Below are 20,872 nucleotides of genomic sequence, written 5' to 3'. Positions count from 1 at the left end.
TCGTTATCGCAAACTGAAAGTCTAAACCAAAGGTTATCCTTGGATCGTGTACGGCGACAGCGATGCGGGGACGGGAAGCCGGGAACTATGAAAAGTTTACAAAAAAAAAAGCAGTTTTACTTTGATGGGGACATCGCACTAATCAGGATCGCCGGCTGCACTGGGCGGGGCCATCAGAACGCGAACATCGCGCAGGACATGCCTATTGGTCGTGACGTACATACGGGGCGTGGCATACATACAGAGTCCGTGGCGGCACCTGTTGATTGCCTGTTCTCTCGCTTGTGGTTGTTGTTCTTACCTCAGACTGACGCTAGGGCGTCGACATAGTGCTGCGAGTCGCCGCAGCGTTGGAAGGAATGATACAGATCATTTATATTCGGTTTATTCTTCATGTCTAGAGACATTTCTATCGGAGTCGGGCGTCGTTACGAGCACTGAGATTCTGAGTTACGACTGAGTTCCGAGCACGTCTGAGTTACGAGCACGTCTGTGATCACTGAGATTCCAGGTAAGTTGTTTTTGCCGACGGTCGTTCTTTGGGACTGTGTGGAGGGAGGTTCGTGAACGTGGATGATGCTCGGATCCATCTGTAAAGACCCATGTTGTCTTTACAACATGACCCTGGTTGTGATTGACCGAGAAGTGTTCGTTCCGATCCTATACATTCAGTGAGGTCACCAACCGCGCTGGGGCCGTAAGTCCGTAATGCGGAGCGACGGGTCAATGAAATATTAAATAAACGGGTGTTTGCGTCACGTGGTGAGCATGACGTAATCCCGAATGGCGGAAGTGGCGGCAAAGCGCAACTCCTTAAAAAAAATTCAGTTCGATTTGAAAATAAAGCATTTTCTTTTATTTGTCCAAGTGTATGGTTCGATAAACGATTACGGTCTTTTATTACTTTATTGCTTCTAGAACTTGCCATAGAGACCGCAAGCTGACGTCAATGCTTTCTCCTTTCTGGTGATGACGTAATAGTCCAACGTGCAGAACGCGTCTCAAAAAGTGAATGATCGATTTGCCTTATTTATTTATTTATTTTATTTGCTTTGTCAATGGGCGACTTGACACGTGCACTGTACGACCCACTGCTCCATTTGGGACGTTTTGATTGACTGAAATCGATTTTTTTCCCCAGAATTAATGGGCTGGATCGATTGATGTTCCCAGCACGATACGATCTTTCCATTGCGGTTTTAAACCCGTTCCTGTACTTACAAATGTTACATACCACTTGCCATCATTGTTCTATACTGTATACTGTATAGTGACGTTGATTTTTCTTGCTTCTGATCATGCCTTCTATTCTTTAATTTTTTTAAATTTAATTACACCGGTATTTTCTTCTATGTCGAGGCTCATACAAAACCTATAACAGAATGGATCAGGACACGACAGAAGAAAAAGGAACAGCAGGAAGGGAAGATGCCAACAGCAAGGGTGAATGACAAAAATAGATGGAGATGAGGATGAGGGGTAGCGGAGGACGTGTGGTCCATATGGATAACTTGCATACAGCAACAAATTCTCAGGAAATTAAAATGGGAAGTTTGGGGATGTGTGGGTGTTTGGTTTATTGGGGGTAAAAAAAACAAAATTTTTGATGGGGGATTAGCTGAGACTGTGGTGAACAGTTGTGCTGAAGACCTGAGCGCAGAATGGGATTGAAGAGAAGGTGAAAGTTTGTTTCATGGGTGCAAAAAACAAAAAAGAGGAACAAATGAGTGGAGGTGAGCAATGATGCTGGATTTAGGTAATTTCATGAGAAGGGGGTTGCAGGTAGACCGTGTGCCTTGCCCCTGGGGGCAGGAGAGGGAAGGGAGAGACAAAGAAGGGAAAGAGCAGAGGGGTGCAAGACCAGAAAGGACGTGTTTGAGGAGAGAGAGACCACGGACCTGTCTGCGATGGCAAACTCGTAGGCCCATAGACTTTGAGCTTCATCATGAATGATTCAAATAATCTTGAAGACCTTGGTTTCCAGGTCGTCAAACTGAGCAAGGTGTGAGCCTGATGAGCCGGTCTCGAGGTGAGAGGACTTTGTACGACGTAGGATGCTCAGTTGACGGCTAGCTTTGGAGGCCAGCTTTGAAATGCAGTTTTCCCGAGAAAGATCCCCAGGAGTTTGAATGACTGAACTTGTTCAAGAGAATTGTTAACAAAGTAGACTGGGGGTGGGGGAGAGTGGGTGCCAGACGGTCCTTTTGGAGAGAGATGGTGATGGTGATAGTGTGGGAATTGTCAGGGTTAAAAGACGTTTGACCAGTTTGTGATTTTAAAGTCTGAAGAGGGAAGAGGTTGCAGCTTGCCGGTCTGAAGGTTAAGGGGTGTCACGGCAGAGGGTGGAGTCATCAGTAAATAGATTAAGATTGAGGAATTCCCAGAGAGTCGGGGAGATCGTTGTTGAAGATCAGGAAAGGTACTGGGCCCACAACACTGCCTTGCCTTGGGGCACTCCAGCCTCGACAGGGAGAGGAGATTAAAGGATTCAGCCGAGGTGCCGCACGTTAGCTACGAGAGTAGAGGAAGTCAGTAAGCCATGGGTGGAGTAGGCCTTGGATGATGCAGACAGAGTTTGGAGAGCAAGGGTGGGATGCCAGGTTGTATCGAAAGCACGAGATATGTCCAGAGAGAGTAAGACGACCCTGATCTCTGATTATGGAGGGCACCATCTATGGTTGGCGAGTAAAAGCAGCATGTCCAAGGTGGAGTGACCTGAGATTAGGCTTATTGAGAAAAGGAAGGATTTCATATCAACTGTGATTATAGATTCCATTACCTTGCTGATGATTGGAGGTGAGCTGATACGTTTGTAGTTGAGGGGATCAATTTTTGCACCTTTTTATTTAATGCGGTGATTTTAGCAAATTTCCAAACCAGATGGAAGATGAATGGCCTAGGGTGGCAGGGTAAAAATAGAGGATGTGCAAGACCAGTAGAGCAGGTTTTTCAGACACGTGAGCTGATGTTGTCCTGTCCGATCGCAGAGTCAGCGGGTTCAAAGAACCTTCTCCACCTACTCAGGTGAAAAAGACACAGAATCGAGGAGCATTTGCGTATGACAGGGAAGGATGGGTACTGAGAGTGAGGGGTTCGGGACACAATGGGAAGCAAACACAGAATTGAGGCATTCGGCCATCTCTCGAGCGGAGTCGGCTGTGGTGCCATAGGAAGGGATCAATGGGGACCACGCCTCAGAGACGCACTTGACGTGGCGCCACCTGGTTTTGGAGGAGGGAGGCAGGTTTGAAAGTTCAATATTGACATTGGACGGTACAGCAGTTGTTTTCTGGCTCTGCTGAGGGTGGACGCACACTTGTGGGCTTTTTGGAATGAGCTGAGATTGCCTTTGGTTAGATTTGCCAAGCTGTTTCAGAGCAAATGCCTCATCACATGATTGAGTGTACCATGGGCAGGAAGAAGGGTAGGATAATTGGATACGAGATAGGGCGGAGCTGTGCAGAAGGCAGAGCAGCTTTCCCTGGAAGAATTCCCAGGTTGAGTTAATATCAGGGGTGGTATATATAGGAGACCAGACTTGAAGTGTGATCCAATGCGCACTGACCAAATTGCATGTTTACCGCAATGCATTGTAGGATACTGCCAGGGTCCATTTATTTCAATATTGCGAGCGTTGGACTAGTTTTAAAGGAAAGATGCATCAATGGCACTATTTTTGTGTTCAGTGAGTGCCGACACCCAGCCCGATTATCTGTGAAGATGGATCTGAATGAAAACTGGAGAACTCGGGAGTTCGTTGAACACGTTCACCCGCAGTCTTGAGAAAAGGGACATGGGAAGGGTCTTTTGAGATTTTGCTTTGCATATTCCGAACATGGTCTTACCACCGTCGATGCACCTTTTACACCACCTTATTTAACACGTTAAGTTAGTTCTTCGTGCCTGTTTGTCTTTTATGACGTCCTTAAAAATAGTAGCTGTTTGGCATGATTTAAAATTTTGTTTGATTACCAGACAGAGTTAAAAAATTTTTACCTTGCCGTCCGTCCAATTTGCCAAAATCCAATCTTTCCAATCCAAAATATTCCGTCCAATTTGCCAAAATACTGCTAAACTGCAGGTTTGTGTTCCAATTCATGTTGAAAATGTAACGTTCAATTTAAACTGAGTTGTTCATCGATCATAGACTGACGTCTGTAGACAGACTGACAAAGTGAGCAAATTGCTTAACCGCGCTTTTCGCTTAGCATGTGGAGTAACATGTATGGGTGATTTGTACCTCACTTCCTCAACTCGCGCGTGGTGCTAGTGATGTGGTTAATATTCATTCCTGTTGGAGGAAGGTGGGTGCCAAACTGTCTTGTCAATTTCAAAGTTTTTTGGGAATAATATCATGCTATTATTGAGCATTAATCAGTGTAATAATGGGTGACATATAATTTTGTTGGATTTTTTTTTTTTTTTTTTTTTGTATACAGAGTCGAGGCTCGTGAAAGTGCTAACATTTATCGAACAAACAAATCAAGCAAACAAGCAAACAAAGTATATAAAAAGGGGAGCGGTCGACAAGATGGGGAGAGAAGGGGAGGAAGCACACAAACACAACATTTGAGAGCAGGGACATCGGGAGATGTGTGGGAGGGAGAGGGCCTGGGGGGAGGCAGGATAGGTATAAAACGCAAGGACACCAAGGACTTCCAAAGATTTAAAAGTTCATGGAATATTAGTTTCACCAGGAATGTGATTTCGGTTTAACGGAGGATTTGACTGTATCTGTAATTATGGTTTTGAATGGTTGTGGCTCATTGTCATGGAATGATTGCTTTGTCGACACAATTTCAGACACTGTTCCCTTACACAGCAAAGCTCAACACAAATCGTTGTAATTGCAAAATTAAGTCGCAACACGTGTCGCCTGTTCGAAAACCATGGGTTTCATTTTGTGTGCTGCGTGTGCATGTTTCTCTTGGCAAGGTTTCCATCCCTCTCTCCTCATGTGATGACAGATTCCAGATTTGCAAAGTTGTTTCTTTAATATTTTTGTTTATTTATCTAAGTGTCTCTCTGTGTCGCTCTCGGCATCTGTCTATCTGTGTCTGTCTCTATCTGTGTCTGTCTCTATCTGTGTCTGTCTCTATCTGTGTCTGTGTCTGTCTCTATCTGTGTCTGTCTCTATCTGTGTCTGTCTCTATCTGTGTCTGTCTCTATCTGTGTCTGTCTCTATCTGTGTCTGTCTCTATCTGTGTCTGTCTCTATCTGTGTCTGTCTCTATCTGTGTCTGTCTCTATCTGTGTCTGTCTCTATCTGTGTCTGTCTCTATCTGTGTCTGTCTCTATCTGTGTCTGTCTCTATCTGTGTCTGTCTCTATCTGTGTCTGTCTCTATCTGTGTCTGTCTCTATCTGTGTCTGTCTCTATCTGTGTCTGTCTCTATCTGTGTCTGTCTCTATCTGTGTCTGTCTCTATCTGTGTCTGTCTCTATCTGTGTCTGTCTCTATCTGTGTCTGTCTCTATCTGTGTCTGTCTCTATCTGTGTCTGTCTCTATCTGTGTCTGTCTCTATCTGTGTCTGTCTCTATCTGTGTCTGTCTCTATCTGTGTCTGTCTCTATCTGTGTCTGTCTCTATCTGTGTCTGTCTCTATCTGTGTCTGTCTCTATCTGTGTCTGTCTCTATCTGTGTCTGTCTCTATCTGTGTCTGTCTCTATCTGTGTCTGTCTCTATCTGTGTCTGTCTCTATCTGTGTCTGTCTCTATCTGTGTCTGTCTCTATCTGTGTCTGTCTCTATCTGTGTCTGTCTCTATCTGTGTCTGTCTCTATCTGTGTCTGTCTCTATCTGTGTCTGTCTCTATCTGTGTCTGTCTCTATCTGTGTCTGTCTCTATCTGTGTCTGTCTCTATCTGTGTCTGTCTCTATCTGTGTCTGTCTCTATCTGTGTCTGTCTCTATCTGTGTCTGTCTCTATCTGTGTCTGTCTCTATCTGTGTCTGTCTCTATCTGTGTCTGTCTCTATCTGTGTCTGTCTCTATCTGTGTCTGTCTCTATCTCTATCTGTGTCTGTCTCTATCTCTATCTGTGTCTGTCTCTATCTCTATCTGTGTCTGTCTCTATCTCTATCTGTGTCTGTCTCTATCTCTATCTGTGTCTGTCTCTATCTCTATCTGTGTCTGTCTCTATCTCTATCTGTGTCTGTCTCTATCTCTATCTGTGTCTGTCTCTATCTCTATATGTGTCTGTCTCTATCTCTATCTGTGTCTGTCTCTATCTCTATCTGTGTCTGTCTCTATCTCTATCTGTGTCTGTCTCTATCTCTATCTGTGTCTGTCTCTATCTCTATCTGTGTCTGTCTCTATCTCTGTCTGTGTCTGTCTCTATCTGTGTCTGTCTCTATCTCTATCTGTGTCTGTCTCTATCTCTATCTGTGTCTGTCTCTATCTCTATCTGTGTCTGTCTCTATCTCTATCTGTGTCTGTCTCTATCTCTATCTGTGTCTGTCTCTATCTCTATCTGTGTCTGTCTCTATCTCTATCTGTGTCTGTCTCTATCTCTATCTGTGTCTGTCTCTATCTCTATCTGTGTCTGTCTCTATCTCTATCTGTGTCTGTCTCTATCTCTATCTGTGTCTGTCTCTATCTCTATCTGTGTCTGTCTCTATCTCTATCTGTGTCTGTCTCTATCTCTATCTGTGTCTGTCTCTATCTCTATCTGTGTCTGTCTCTATCTCTATCTGTGTCTGTCTCTATCTCTATCTGTGTCTGTCTCTATCTCTATCTGTGTCTGTCTCTATCTCTATCTGTGTCTGTCTCTATCTCTATCTGTGTCTGTCTCTATCTCTATCTGTGTCTGTCTCTATCTCTATCTGTGTCTGTCTCTATCTCTATCTGTGTCTGTCTCTATCTCTATCTGTGTCTGTCTCTATCTCTATCTGTGTCTGTCTCTATCTCTATCTGTGTCTGTCTCTATCTCTATCTGTGTCTGTCTCTATCTGTGTCTGTCTCTATCTCTATCTGTGTCTGTCTCTATCTCTATCTGTGTCTGTCTCTATCTCTATCTGTGTCTGTCTCTATCTCTATCTGTGTCTGTCTCTATCTCTATCTGTGTCTGTCTCTATCTCTATCTGTGTCTGTCTCTATCTCTATCTGTGTCTGTCTCTATCTCTATCTGTGTCTGTCTCTATCTCTATCTGTGTCTGTCTCTATCTCTATCTGTGTCTGTCTCTATCTCTATCTGTGTCTGTCTCTATCTCTATCTGTGTCTGTCTCTATCTCTATCTGTGTCTGTCTCTATCTCTATCTGTGTCTGTCTCTATCTCTATCTGTGTCTGTCTCTATCTCTATCTGTGTCTGTCTCTATCTCTATCTGTGTCTGTCTCTATCTCTATCTGTGTCTGTCTCTATCTGTGTCTGTCTCTATCTGTGTCTGTCTCTATCTGTGTCTGTCTCTATCTGTGTCTGTCTCTATCTGTGTCTGTCTCTATCTGTGTCTGTCTCTATCTGTGTCTGTCTCTATCTGTGTCTGTCTCTATCTGTGTCTGTCTCTATCTGTGTCTGTCTCTATCTGTGTCTGTCTCTATCTGTGTCTGTCTCTATCTGTGTCTGTCTCTATCTGTGTCTGTCTCTATCTGTGTCTGTCTCTATCTGTGTCTGTCTCTATCTGTGTCTGTCTCTATCTGTGTCTGTCTCTATCTGTGTCTGTCTCTATCTGTGTCTGTCTCTATCTGTGTCTGTCTCTATCTGTGTCTGTCTCTATCTGTGTCTGTCTCTATCTGTGTCTGTCTCTATCTGTGTCTGTCTCTATCTGTGTCTGTCTCTATCTGTGTCTGTCTCTATCTGTGTCTGTCTCTATCTGTGTCTGTCTCTATCTGTGTCTGTCTCTATCTGTGTCTGTCTCTATCTGTGTCTGTCTCTATCTGTGTCTGTCTCTATCTGTGTCTGTCTCTATCTGTGTCTGTCTCTATCTGTGTCTGTCTCTATCTGTGTCTGTCTCTATCTGTGTCTGTCTCTATCTGTGTCTGTCTCTGCCTCTATCTGCGTCTGCCTCTGCCTTCGTCTGCCTCTGTCTGCCTTCGTCTGCCTCTGTCCGCCTTCGTCTGCCTCTGTCTGCCTTCGTCTGCCTCTGTCTGCCTTCGTCTGCCTTCGTCTGCCTCTGTCTGCCTTCGTCTGCCTCTGTCTGCCTTCGTCTGCCTCTGTCTGCCTTCGTCTGCCTCTGTCTGCCTCTGTCTGCCTTCGTCTGCCTTCGTCTGCCTCTGTCTGCCTTCGTCTGCGTCTGCATCTGCCTCTGTCTGCGTCTGTCTGCGTTTGCCTCTGTCTGCCTTCGTCTGCCTTCGTCTGCCTCTGTCTGCCTTCGTCTGCCTCTGTCTGCCTTCGTCTGCCTCTGTCTGCCTTCGTCTGCCTCTGTCTGCCTTCGTCTGCGTCTGCCTCTGTGCGTCTGCCTCTGTCTGTCTGCGTCTGCCTCTGTCTGCGTCTGCCTCTGTCTGCCTTCGTCTGCCTCTGTCTGCCTTCGTCTGCCTTCGTCTGCCTCTGTCTGCCTTCGTCTGCCTCTGTCTGCCTTCGTCTGCGTCTGCATCTGCCTCTGTCTGCGTCTGCGTCTGTCTGCGTTTGCCTCTGTCTGTCTGCGTCTGCCTCTGTCTGTCTGCGTCTGCCTCTGTCTGCGTCTGCCTCTGTCTGTCTGCGTCTGCGTCTGCCTCTGTCTGCGTCTGCCTCTGTCTGCGTCTGCCTCTATCTGTCTGCGTCTGCCTCTGTCTGCGTCTGCCTCTGTCTGCGTCTGCCTCTGTCTGTCTGCGTCTGCCTCTGTCTGCCTTCGTCTGCGTCTGTCTTCGTCTGCCTCTGCCTCTCTGCGTCTGCCTCTGTCTGCATCTGCCTCTGTCTGTCTTCGTCTGCCTCTGTCTGCATCTGCCTCTGTCTTCGTCTGCCTCTGTCTGCATCTGCCTCTGTCTTCGTCTGCCTCTGTCTGCATCTGCCTCTGTCTGTCTTCGTCTGCCTCTGTCTGCATCTGCCTCTGTCTGTCTTTGCCTCTGTCTGCGTCTGCCTCTGTCTGTCTGCATCTGCCTCTGTCTGCGTCTGCGTCTGTCTCTGTCTTCGTCTGCCTCTGTCTGCATCTGCCTCTGTCTGTCTTCGTCTGCCTCTGTCTGTATCTGCCTCTGTCTGTCTTTGCCTCTGTCTGCGTCTGCCTCTGTCTGTCTGCATCTGCCTCTGTCTGCCTCTGTCTGCGTCTGCCTCTGTCTGCGTCTGCCTCCGTCTGCCTCTGTCTGCGTCTGCCTCTGTCTGTCTGCGTGTGCCTCTGTCTGCGTCTGCCTCTGTCTGCGTCTGCCTCTGTCTGCGTCTGCCTTTGTCTGTCTCCGTCTGCCTCCGTCTGCCTCTGTCTGTCTCCGTCTGCCTCTGTCTGTCTCCGTCTGCCTCTGTCTGTCTCCGTCTGCCTCTGTCTGTCTCCGTCTGCCTCTGTCTGTCTCCGTCTGCCTCTGTCTGTCTCCATCTGCCTCTGTCTGTCTGCATCTGCCTGTGTCTGCATCTGCCTCTGTCTGTGTCTGCCTCTGTCTGCCTCTGTCTGCCTCTGTCTGCGTCTGTCTCTGTCTGCATCTGTCTGCGTCTGTCTCTGTCTGTGTCTGCCTCTGTCTGTCTCTGTCTGCGTCTGTCTCTGTCTGCATCTGTCTGCGTCTGCCTCTGTCTGCGTCTGTCTCTGTCTGCATCTGTCTGCATCTGCCTCTGTCTGCGTCTGCCTCTGTCTGCCTCTGTCTGCGTCTGTCTCTGTCTGCATCTGTCTGCGTCTGTCTCTGTCTGCATCTGTCTGTCTGTGTTATCTCCTCGCACCTTGTCCCTCTCTTTTTCTGATTTTTCCTTTTCTTGTTTTTCTTTTTTCATCTGTTTAACAAAAATTAATTGAAGAGGTTTGGAGACGATTCGAGTGATGGCAATGTGTGCATGGGGCATACCAGCGAATATATAATTTATTAAAAACGAATCCCCATTTTTGACGTATGATGTGGACAGCTCTTTACCAATTGTTTAAATAATTTCTATGGCACCAACCCAAAGCGTCTGTTCTTGTGGAAGATGCCATGAGATGTTTAGTGCAAACATTATGGGAAAGGCAGCCAAATGCCCCTTCAATTTATGGCCTACTCCATAAATATGGTGCACTGCCACCCGTCCCTGATCCCCTCACTCGCGTCCAAACCCGTCCACATTCTAAGTCCAAGTCCCACATTCTAAGTCCCACATTCTAAGTCCCACATTCTAAGTCCCACATTCTAAGTCCCACATTCTAAGTCCCACATTCTAAGTCCCACATTCTAAGTCCCACATTCTAAGTCCCACATTCTAAGTCCCACATTCTAAGTCCCACATTCTAAGTCCCACATTCTAAGTCCCACATTCTAAGTCCCACATTCTAAGTCCCACATTCTAAGTCCCACATTCTAAGTCCCACATTCTAAGTCCCACATTCTAAGTCCCACATTCTAAGTCCCACATTCTAAGTCCCACATTCTAAGTCCCACATTCTAAGTCCCACATTCTAAGTCCCACATTCTAAGTCCCACATTCTAAGTCCCACATTCTAAGTCCCACATTCTAAGTCCCACATTCTAAGTCCCACATTCTAAGTCCCACATTCTAAGTCCCACATTCTAAGTCCCACATTCTAAGTCCCACATTCTAAGTCCCACATTCTAAGTCCCACATTCTAAGTCCCACATTCTAAGTCCCACATTCTAAGTCCCACATTCTAAGTCCCACATTCTAAGTCCCACATTCTAAGTCCCACATTCTAAGTCCCACATTCTAAGTCCCACATTCTAAGTCCCACATTCTAAGTCCCACATTCTAAGTCCCACATTCTAAGTCCCACATTCTAAGTCCCACATTCTAAGTCCCACATTCTAAGTCCCACATTCTAAGTCCCACATTCTAAGTCCCACATTCTAAGTCCCACATTCTAAGTCCCACATTGTAAGTCCCACATTGTAAGTCCCACATTGTAAGTCCCACATTGTAAGTCCCACATTGTAAGTCCCACATTGTAAGTCCCACATTGTAAGTCCCACGTCCCAAGTCCCACATTGTAAGTCCCAAGTCCCACATTCTAAGTCCCAAGTCCCAAGTCCCACATTCTAAGTCCCACATTCTAAGTCCCAAGTCCCACATTGTAAGTCCCACATTCTAAGTCCCAAGTCCCACATTGTAAGTCCCACATTCTAAGTCCCAAGTCCCAAGTCCCACATTCTAAGTCCCAAGTCCCAAGTCCCACATTCTAAGTCCCAAGTCCCAAGTCCCACATTCTAAGTCCCACATTCTAAGTCCCAAGTCCCACATTGTAAGTCCCACATTCTAAGTCCCAAGTCCCAAGTCCCACATTCTAAGTCCCACATTCTAAGTCCCAAGTCCCAAGTCCCACATTCTAAGTCCCACATTCTAAGTCCCAAGTCCCACATTCTAAGTCCCACATTCTAAGTTCTAAGTCCCACATTCTAAGTCCCACATTCTAAGTCCCACATTCTAAGTCCCACATTCTAAGTCCCACATTCTAAGTCCCACATTCTAAGTCCCACATTCTAAGTCCCACATTCTAAGTCCCACATTCTCATTTCCTTTTTCTCTCCCCAACTTTCTTTTCTCGACTAACTTTTTTCCCAACTTTTCAGGCAAGGTTACTTGTATGATCCACACTATTCTCCCCCTCACCCCCTTAGTTACTTCTTTGAGATAATTTTAACTCTACGCTTTATAAAATGTAAAATGTGATTTGAGTAAGCCTTTTAGAATACCCAGTGTCGTGTACCCTTGTGCTGTTTCGAGAAATGTCATTATTTTGCTCTTCTATTTCCCTTCCCGTAGGGGCACACATCCAAATTGTTCCGTGAAAAGGAACTCCTCCAGCTTTGAACATCCAACGTGAATCCGGTGGATTAAAAAACGACGGATACAGCAGAAGGTTCAAGGAGAATAAATGAGGTTTTGAAGAGGGATTGTTGGAGACATGGGTTGCACTCAGTCTGGTCGGGCTTTACTGGGCTTCTTGAGGCCTTTGCACGTTGTCATCATTGGGTTGGATTCGGCGGGAAAGACGACGGTGCTTTATCGCCTCAAGCTGGGAGAGTTTGTCAACACCGTTCCCACAATTGGCTTCAACACGGAGCGAATCGGGGGTGGATTACAGCGCAGCTCGTTTCGTTTCTGGGACGTCGGTGGACAGGAGCGACTGCGGCCGTTATGGCGGTCGTACGCTCGTGGGGCGGACGGAATCATCTACGTCGTGGACTCGGCCGACCAGGAGCGGCTCGAGGAGTCCCGCACCGAACTGCATCGTGCTGTCCGTGCGCCCGAAATGCAGGGCGTTCCCGTCCTTATCGTGGCCAATAAGCAAGACCTTCCCGCGGCCCTGTCGCCGGGGGATTTGGAAAGGGAGCTGGGTTTGTCCGAGCTCGGATCCGGCACGTTGCGTCACCTGCAGCCGGCATGCGCCATAATCGGAGAGGGCCTTGAGGAAGGCTTGGACAAGCTCCACGACATGGTGTTGCAAAGGCGCAGTTTGCTCAAGCAGCAACTGCAGAAGAAAAAGAAGCGTTGAAATGATGGTTTCAAATCGTTTTTGATCTGAACTTTCTATCTCAAACTGGGCAAGACCTTTGGCTTAATAAGCCGCATCATGAGCGGCGGAATTCCACAGTTAAAACCACCTGTGCAGTGATTATGGAAGGTAATGCAAGTGAAAAACAAAATTACTACTTGCTCATGAGAACTTATGGGAAGTGTTTTGTTGAACAGGTATGGTCTTTTCATCGCCTTCACCTTTACCTTAGATTTGTATATGTACAGATGTAAAAAAAAAAAAGAAGTGTGTGTGTGTGTGTGTGTGTGTGTGTGTGTGTGTGTGTGTGTGTGTGTGTGTGTGTGTGTGTGTGTGTGTGTGTGTGTGTGTGTGTGTGTGTGTGTGTGTGTGTGTGTGTGTGTGTGTGTGTGTGTGTGTGTGTGTGTGTGTGTGTGTGTGTGTGTGTGTGTGTGTGTGTGTATATATATGTATGAGCATGTCTGTTTGCACCTTATACATTTCCAAACTCCTGGGCCAATTTCCTCGAAATTGCTGTTCCGCATTATTCTCGTACGAAGGAAGGTAAACGTCACACTAAAACCTTTCGATTCCTCCTGAAATTGATATCGTAAAATGACGGCACTTTGGGCAATCGAGCATGTGAGCACTCCCCTTCGGTGGAGAGTGGAGCGGAGCTTGGCTTGCACCTTGTCGCTTTCATGTCGAAGGTCGATGCTCCGTCAGGAATTGAATCGTTGCATTTATATATTTATTTTCCGTATGCAGAATGCAACTTTATCTACCAAGAGGTCTCGGTCTCCATGGGACTACACCGAGTAACGAATGGTTGGGCGTTACTGTATGACAAACTCGGGAATGGGGCCATCGTGGCCATGTTGCACTCCTGAGTTGATTTTTCCTGCAGGTGTAAAACTTCTGGGTTTTTTTGTTTTGTTTTGTTTTGCTTTTCTTTTGTGTAGATGTCATTTTCTTGCTGTTTCTTCCCCTCAACCTTTCTTCCTGCCACTGTCCCTCCATTGTGTCCCTCTTCCCCTCCTGTTGATGTTTCCTTTTTAGTATGTTTGTATATTCATGAATGTCCTTGTATGACTTGATCTTGGCTAATAATCTTCTTGACACATTACTGAAATCTTAATGTCTGTCTGTCTACAGACTCGCCTTTGAACTGTCTAATCTGGGACCAAATCTGAACCCAGCCATAAACTTTCACCCTGGTGTTTCACACGCAGGGAGATGCATCGTTGTATTGTGTCCGTGCGCCCGAAATGCAGGGCGTTCCTGTCCTTATCGTGGCCAATAAGCCAATAAGTCCATCGTCGGGACGTTAAGACGAAGGACCTGTCTGCCGCACGGTCTTTTAACACAAAGACGAGGTGAGATGTTGCCGGCACTGAACAAATTACTAATTCCGACCCAAACTTCAGGTAGCGAGTGACCCGGTGTTCTCGGATATTCCTGCACACCAGGTGATACACACTTTGCTATCCTGGAGTGTGGTTACTGTGTGGACTGCGACTCCCACACCATAACCAAATTCTCACTCGCAAGTGACATTGACACCTGTGAATGGCCATATTTGCCTACAAAAGAATAACCATTATATATATTTATATGTATATACAGTATATATTTGTTATATTTTCTTCCCACTGCCTGTTATGTCACTATTTTGATAAAAAATATAACTGAACGCACTTTTTTGAGAGCATTAGTAGTCATGAAGAAATTGTTTTTGACGCATAATCCTTTAATTAGTGGACAAAGATGTTCTTGCGCTGGACGCATGCTGTGCTTTATTTATTATACCCATAGCAGGCCTTGGATTGAATATGCTGATGCAATGATTGATACAAAGCTGTTCCTCTTGAGGCTCGAGTTTTTAACGGTCTTTCCCAGAAAAAAAACAACTGTCTATTGCAATTCGGTGCACATGTGACCCGTTTCTCCGCGTTACCTCGTGGCCGAGTCACAATTGTCGTGTCGAATCCCTCGGGCACGCCCAGAGCCGACCAATGCTGCTTCAAGTCTAATCACTGACTTTACGCTTTGACGACATGGTGACTTTAGTTCCTCCGTGCTTGCATGCGGAAGGAGTGTACAGTAGTTTGTTCCACTAATAGGAGTGAAATAATAGTCGCCTCTGCTTGCTTGACCGTCTCACCTGCAATGCCTCCTCCTTAACGTCGTCCTGAGAATGATTTGAACGACAGGTTGTACAACTCGTGGCAAAGTGGCTTTTGGGGGATTTCGGGCTGTGCAGCTAAATGCTCTAGGTCTGGGATAATGTAGCATTGTCTGGTTTCTGGCCGTCTTCCATCTGCACAGTTCAAAGGTCGACGTCAGGGGCCGGCCCAGCCAGCCGAGACCGGGACATGCGGCGCCAATTCCACAAGTGTCTTTCTTGGATCGACACAAGTGTTTGTTCATTCTCATTTGCAATGGGTAGGAGAGAATATTTTATCTGCTTCGTTTTTCCAACATTTTACCATCTGACTAATCGATGTTCACCGACTGCCTCATCAAACGCATGTATCTGGGGGGAAGGTGCGGGGCCATGGCGTGGGCGATGGACAATCCTCTATTAGGGGTTTGTGTTTTGAATGTAAAACCAGGGAATGTAAACCAACCTTTCCGAATAATCCTCAGCAGATTTATTGTTGTGGCTTTCTTTTTAACCGTGACGTCATTTTCTGCAAACTTTACAATGAGAATGTCTTTTTTTTAACATTGTTTACTGGCATTTTTCAAATGCAAGTTGAACGACCCGTTCGTTTTACTATTGTTATTGTGCATACATGCTTGGTTTTTTGGGGGTTTTTTTTGTCCTCCCATGAAGCCCAAACCTGCTGATAATTTTTTTTTTTCCTCAATAAAGATTCCTTGGAATGAAACTTTTGACAGAGCGTTGATGTCAGAGTTTGTAATGATTTCTGGTGAAATGTCCTCGTTGATTGGGTTGGGGTCGATGTTCCATGATGGGTCTATTTAGATGACTCGTGTTGAGGTTTCCCAGAATTCATTTATTATAAATACTTCTCCGTAATTGTTGTATTTATTTGTCTTTCCACCGTCTGCAATGTGAACTGTTCCTGCCTTTGGATGAACAGACAAATTCCTTCCACCCTGGTGTTGGAAACTCGGAAAGCGTCTGGACATGTTCTTGGGGAGACGGGATCGGAGCCTGGCCTTCCATTCGTGCTTCCTGTTTTCGTGCACAAAACACCCGAGGGATGAAGAGAGAATGGATAGGTGGGGGATCTGAGCCATGGTAGGAGGTCTGAGCTGGGAGACCCAAAGCATGAAGCTTCCAGGGAGGTTCGTCTGTTTAATGTCAAACAAAGGAAACCTTTAACGATCATATTTTCCTCTTTATTTAAATAATACAAACTTTAGAACATAACATGATCCTCACACATGTGTGGTACACCAAGGGTGGTGAGGAAAGCCCCCGTTCCCTTGTCCCACCACATTGTTCAAATGGACTAATGGAGACAAATAGACCTGCTTCGCAATCATTTTAAAGTATACTGTAGTATTTTCTACGACTGCGCAACAACCGATTGCTCAATAAGTGAAGTGGGGGTGATCCCCTGCTCCACTTTCAAAACATTCTGGTTGTTCCTCTTGAGTCTAGGTCATAGCAATGGTATTTGATGTAATCATTTACTGTAACAAAGTGAATGTTTTTTTTACTGAAGTAAATAACTTGTCTTTTTGGTGAAACAACTAATCAAAACCACATTCTTCTTTGCTTTTTTTTTTTTTTTTTTTTTTTTTTTGAAAGTTCAGGGTAAGATTGTAATTTGTTTTTATCTGTGAACAATTGTTTTAGCCATTGTGAGCAGTTTTTCACAAGTGCTGGAGGGGGTGGATGGGGGGGGGGGGGGGGGAGTGTGTGTTTAATAATAAGACAGATGATGATGATCCTCATGGCACGGCATCTTTCAGTGAGAATGGATCAAAATCAGATGGCAGAACCCTTTTTTATTTTTTAAAATTAATCAATTTATTGATTAATTACTTAATTATTATTGATTTATTAATTCCTTTTTTTTCTCTCATCTGGGCAATATCTCAGGCACCTTTTGAGCGAGGAAGCTGATATTTGGACACGACAGTGACCAAGTGATTTGGCTGTAAAGGCTATTTTTGATTTATCGTTTCATCAATCAATCGATTAATTATTTAATTTTTCAATTAATTAATTTTCAAAAAGTTAGATTCGGATAAAGCAGTGGGTGGATTTGATTTAGGTGTTATTCGGCAATTAAGAAATTAAATAATTTATGATCATTATTTACTTACTAGTGGGGTCACCCGTGGGAATCCCACGGGTATGGACGTGTGTGACATTTGGACATCTTGATTTACCTGCTGCACATTAAATTTTACAAAATGGTTAAAATGGTGTAAAAAAAAAACCAAAAAAAAAACCTTTAGAGGCCATTTTTCCCCGCAAAGCGGGGGTTGGCCTTTTTCGGGGACCGTGGTTGTTGTTTTTTGGTCCCCTTTTTGAAGCAATGTTTTACGGCCGGATGCCCTTCCTGACGCCAACCCTTTTTGTCGCCTTTTTACGACAAGCAGGGAATTACCAGTGAACTGGTACTCAATTAGCCGACCTTGGAAGGATGACAGGCTGAGTCAACCCCCCTGGCGTTAATTCAGCAATCGACCGGGATTCGAACCCAGGATCCTTGGATCCTAAGCTGGCACCCTAGCCGCTAGCCCAACACCAGGCTTATTATGGCACCAGGTTAAAATGGTGTAATGAACACACTTTATTTATTTCACATAATATGTGACCCCTCACTCCTCTCCACCCTCATGCCTCTCCAATGCCACTCCTCACACTCCTCTCCAATACCTCCTCACACTCCTCTCCAATACCTCCTCACACTCCTCTCCAATACCCCCTCACACTCCTCTCCAATACCTCCTCACACTCCAATACCTCACACTCCTCGTCAACCCCTCACACTCCTCGTCAACCCCTCACACTCCTCGCCAACCCCTCACACTCCTCGCCAACCCCTCACACTCCTCGCCAACCCCTCACACTCCTCGCCAACCCCTCACACTCCTCGCCAACCCCCCACACTCCTCTCCAACCCCTCACACTCCTCTCCAACCCCTCACACTCCTCTCCAACCCCTCACACTCCTCTCCAACCCCTCACACTCCTCTCCAACCCCTCACACTCCTCTCCAACCCCTCACACTCCTCTCCAACCCCTCACACTCCTCTCCAACCCCTCACACTCCTCTCCAACCCCTCACACTCCTCTCCAATCCCTCACACTCCTCTCCAATCCCTCACACTCCTCTCCAATCCCTCACACTCCTCTCCCATCCCTCACTCTCCAATACCTCCTCACACTCCTCTCCAATACCTCCTCACACTCCTCTCCAATACCTCCTCACACTCCTCTCCAATACCTCCTCACACTCCTCTCCAATACCTCCTCACACTCCTCTCCAATACCTCCTCACACTCCTCTCCAATACCTCCTCACACTCCTCTCCAATACCTCCTCACACTCCTCTCCAATACCTCCTCACACTCCTCTCCAATACCTCCTCACACTCCTCTCCAATACCTCCTCACACTCCTCTCCAATACCTCCTCACACTCCTCTCCAATACCTCCTCACACTCCTCTCCAATACCTCCTCACACTCCTCTCCAATACCTCCTCACACTCCTCTCCAATACCTCCTCACACTCCTCTCCAATACCTCCTCACACTCCTCTCCAATACCTCCTCACACTCCTCTCCAATACCCCCTCACACTCCTCTCCAATACCTCCTCACACTCCAATACCTCACACTCCTCGTCAACCCCTCACACTCCTCGTCAACCCCTCACACTCCTCGCCAACCCCTCACACTCCTCGCCAACCCCTCACACTCCTCGCCAACCCCTCACACTCCTCGCCAACCCCTCACACTCCTCGCCAACCCCCCACACTCCTCTCCAACCCCTCACACTCCTCTCCAACCCCTCACACTCCTCTCCAACCCCTCACACTCCTCTCCAACCCCTCACACTCCTCTCCAACCCCTCACACTCCTCTCCAACCCCTCACACTCCTCTCCAACCCCTCACACTCCTCTCCAATCCCTCACACTCCTCTCCAATCCCTCACACTCCTCTCCAATCCCTCACACTCCTCTCCCATCCCTCACACTCCTCTCCCATCCCTCACACTCTCCAATACCTCCTCACACTCCTCTCCAATACCTCCTCACACTCCTCTCCAATACCTCCTCACACTCCTCTCCAATACCTCCTCACACTCCTCTCCAATACCTCCTCACACTCCTCTCCAATACCTCCTCACACTCCTCTCCAATACCTCCTCACACTCCTCTCCAATACCTCCTCACACTCCTCTCCAATACCTCCTCACACTCCTCTCCAATACCTCCTCACACTCCTCTCCAATACCTCCTCACACTCCTCTCCAATACCTCCTCGCACTCCTCTCCAATACCTCCTCGCACTCCTCTCCAATACCTCCTCGCACTCCTCTCCAAAACCTCCTCGCACTCCTCTCCAAAACCTCCTCGCACTCCTCTCCAAAACCTCCTCGCACTCCTCTCCAAAACCTCCTCGCACTCCTCTCCAACCCCTCGCACTCCTCTCCAACCCCTCGCACTCCTCTCCAACCCCTCGCACTCCTCTCCAACCCCTCGCACTCCTCTCCAACCCCTCGCACTCCTCTCCAACCCCTCGCACTCCTCTCCAACCCCTCGCACTCCTCTCCAACCCCTCGCACTCCTCTCCAACCCCTCGCACTCCTCTCCAACCCCTCGCACTCCTCTCCAACCCCTCGCACTCCTCTCCAACCCCTCGCACTCCTCTCCAACCCCTCGCACTCCTCTCCAACCCCTCGCACTCCTCTCCAACCCCTCGCACTCCTCTCCAACCCCTCGCACTCCTCTCCAACCCCTTGCACTCCTCTCCAACCCCTCGCACTCCTCTCCAACCCCTCGCACTCCTCTCCAACCCCTCGCACTCCTCTCCAACCCCTCGCACTCCTCTCCAACCCCTCGCACTCCTCTCCAACCCCTCGCACTCCTCTCCAACCCCTCGCACTCCTCTCCAACCCCTCGCACTCCTCTCCAACCCCTCGCACTCCTCTCCAACCCCTCGCACTCCTCTCCAACCCCTCGCACTCCTCTCCAACCCCTCGCACTCCTCTCCAACCCCTCGCACTCCTCTCCAATCCCTCGCACTCCTCTCCAATCCCTCGCACTCCTCTCCAATCCCTCGCACTCCTCTCCAATCCCTCGCACTCCTCTCCAATCCCTCGCACTCCTCTCCAATCCCTCGCACTCCTCTCCAATCCCTCGCACTCCTCTCCAATCCCTCGCACTCCTCTCCAATCCCTCGCACTCCTCTCCAATCCCTCGCACTCCTCTCAAATCCCTCGCACTCCTCTCAAATCCCTCGCACTCATCTCAAATCCCTCGCACTCCTCTCAATTCCCTCGCACTCCTCTCAATTCCTCCGCACTCCTCTCAATTCCTCATACTCCCCTCCACTCATGCCTCTCCAATCGCGCCTCACTCTCCTCTCCAATCGCTCCTCACTCGCCTCTCCAATCGCTCCTCACTCGCCTCTCCAATCGCTCCTCACTCGCCTCTCCAATCGCGCCTCACTCTCCTCTCCAATCGCTCCTCACTCTCCAACCCCTCGCTCCCCCCCCTCCAACACCTCCTCACACCTCTCCAATCCCTCACACACCTCTCCAATCCCTCACACACCTCTCCAATCCCTCACACTCCTCTCCAATCCCTCACACTCCTCTCCAATCCCTCACACTCCTCTCCAATCCCTCACACTCCTCTCCAATACCTCAGTCCTCTCCAATACCTCCTCACACTCCTCTCCAACCCCTCACAGTCCTCTCCAATAACTCCTCACACTCCTCTCCAACCCCTCACACTCCTCTCCAACCCCTCACACTCCTCTCCAACCCCTCACACTCCTCTCCAACCCCTCACACTCCTCTCCAACCCCTCACACTCCTCTCCAACCCCTCACACTCCTCTCCAACCCCTCACACTCCTCTCCAACCCCTCACACTCCTCTCCAATGCCTCATACTCCCCTCCAATCATTCCTCACTCTCCTCTCAAATCGCTCCTCACTCGCCTCTCCAATCGCTCCTCACTCGCCTCTCCAATCGCTCCTCACTCGCCTCTCCAATCGCTCCTCACTCGCCTCTCCAATCGCTCCTCACTCGCCTCTCCAATCGCTCCTCACTCGCCTCTCCAATCGCTCCTCACTCGCCTCTCCAATCGCTCCTCACTCGCCTCTCCAATCGCTCCTCACTCGCCTCTCCAATCGCTCCTCACTCGCCTC

The 20,872-nt window shown here is 47.7% G+C and overlaps 1 protein-coding gene across 1 annotated transcript; it reads left to right on the top strand.

Moving 5' to 3' along the window:
- Positions 1-242: 242 nt before the first annotated feature.
- On the top strand, positions 243-15,400 carry LOC137428865 (ADP-ribosylation factor-like protein 4C). Its single transcript, XM_068118684.2, has 2 exons — positions 243-511; positions 11,788-15,400. The coding sequence occupies exon 2, from the start codon at positions 11,930-11,932 to the stop codon at positions 12,518-12,520; it is 591 nt and encodes a 196-aa protein (XP_067974785.2). The 5' UTR covers positions 243-511; positions 11,788-11,929; the 3' UTR covers positions 12,521-15,400.
- The last annotated feature ends 5,472 nt before the right edge of the window (positions 15,401-20,872 follow it).

This window comes from Myxine glutinosa, chromosome 6, assembly GCF_964187855.1.
Source record: "Myxine glutinosa chromosome 6, kmMyxGlut1.1, whole genome shotgun sequence".
Lineage (NCBI taxonomy): Eukaryota > Metazoa > Chordata > Myxini > Myxiniformes > Myxinidae > Myxine > Myxine glutinosa.
This window is presented reverse-complemented; position numbering and strand designations above follow the sequence as displayed.

Bases quoted from the DNA above. Each gene is read 5' to 3' on its own strand.
- LOC137428865 (XM_068118684.2), top strand. From the start codon at position 11,930: ATGGGTTGCACTCAGTCTGGTCGGGCTTTACTGGGCTTCTTGAGGCCT.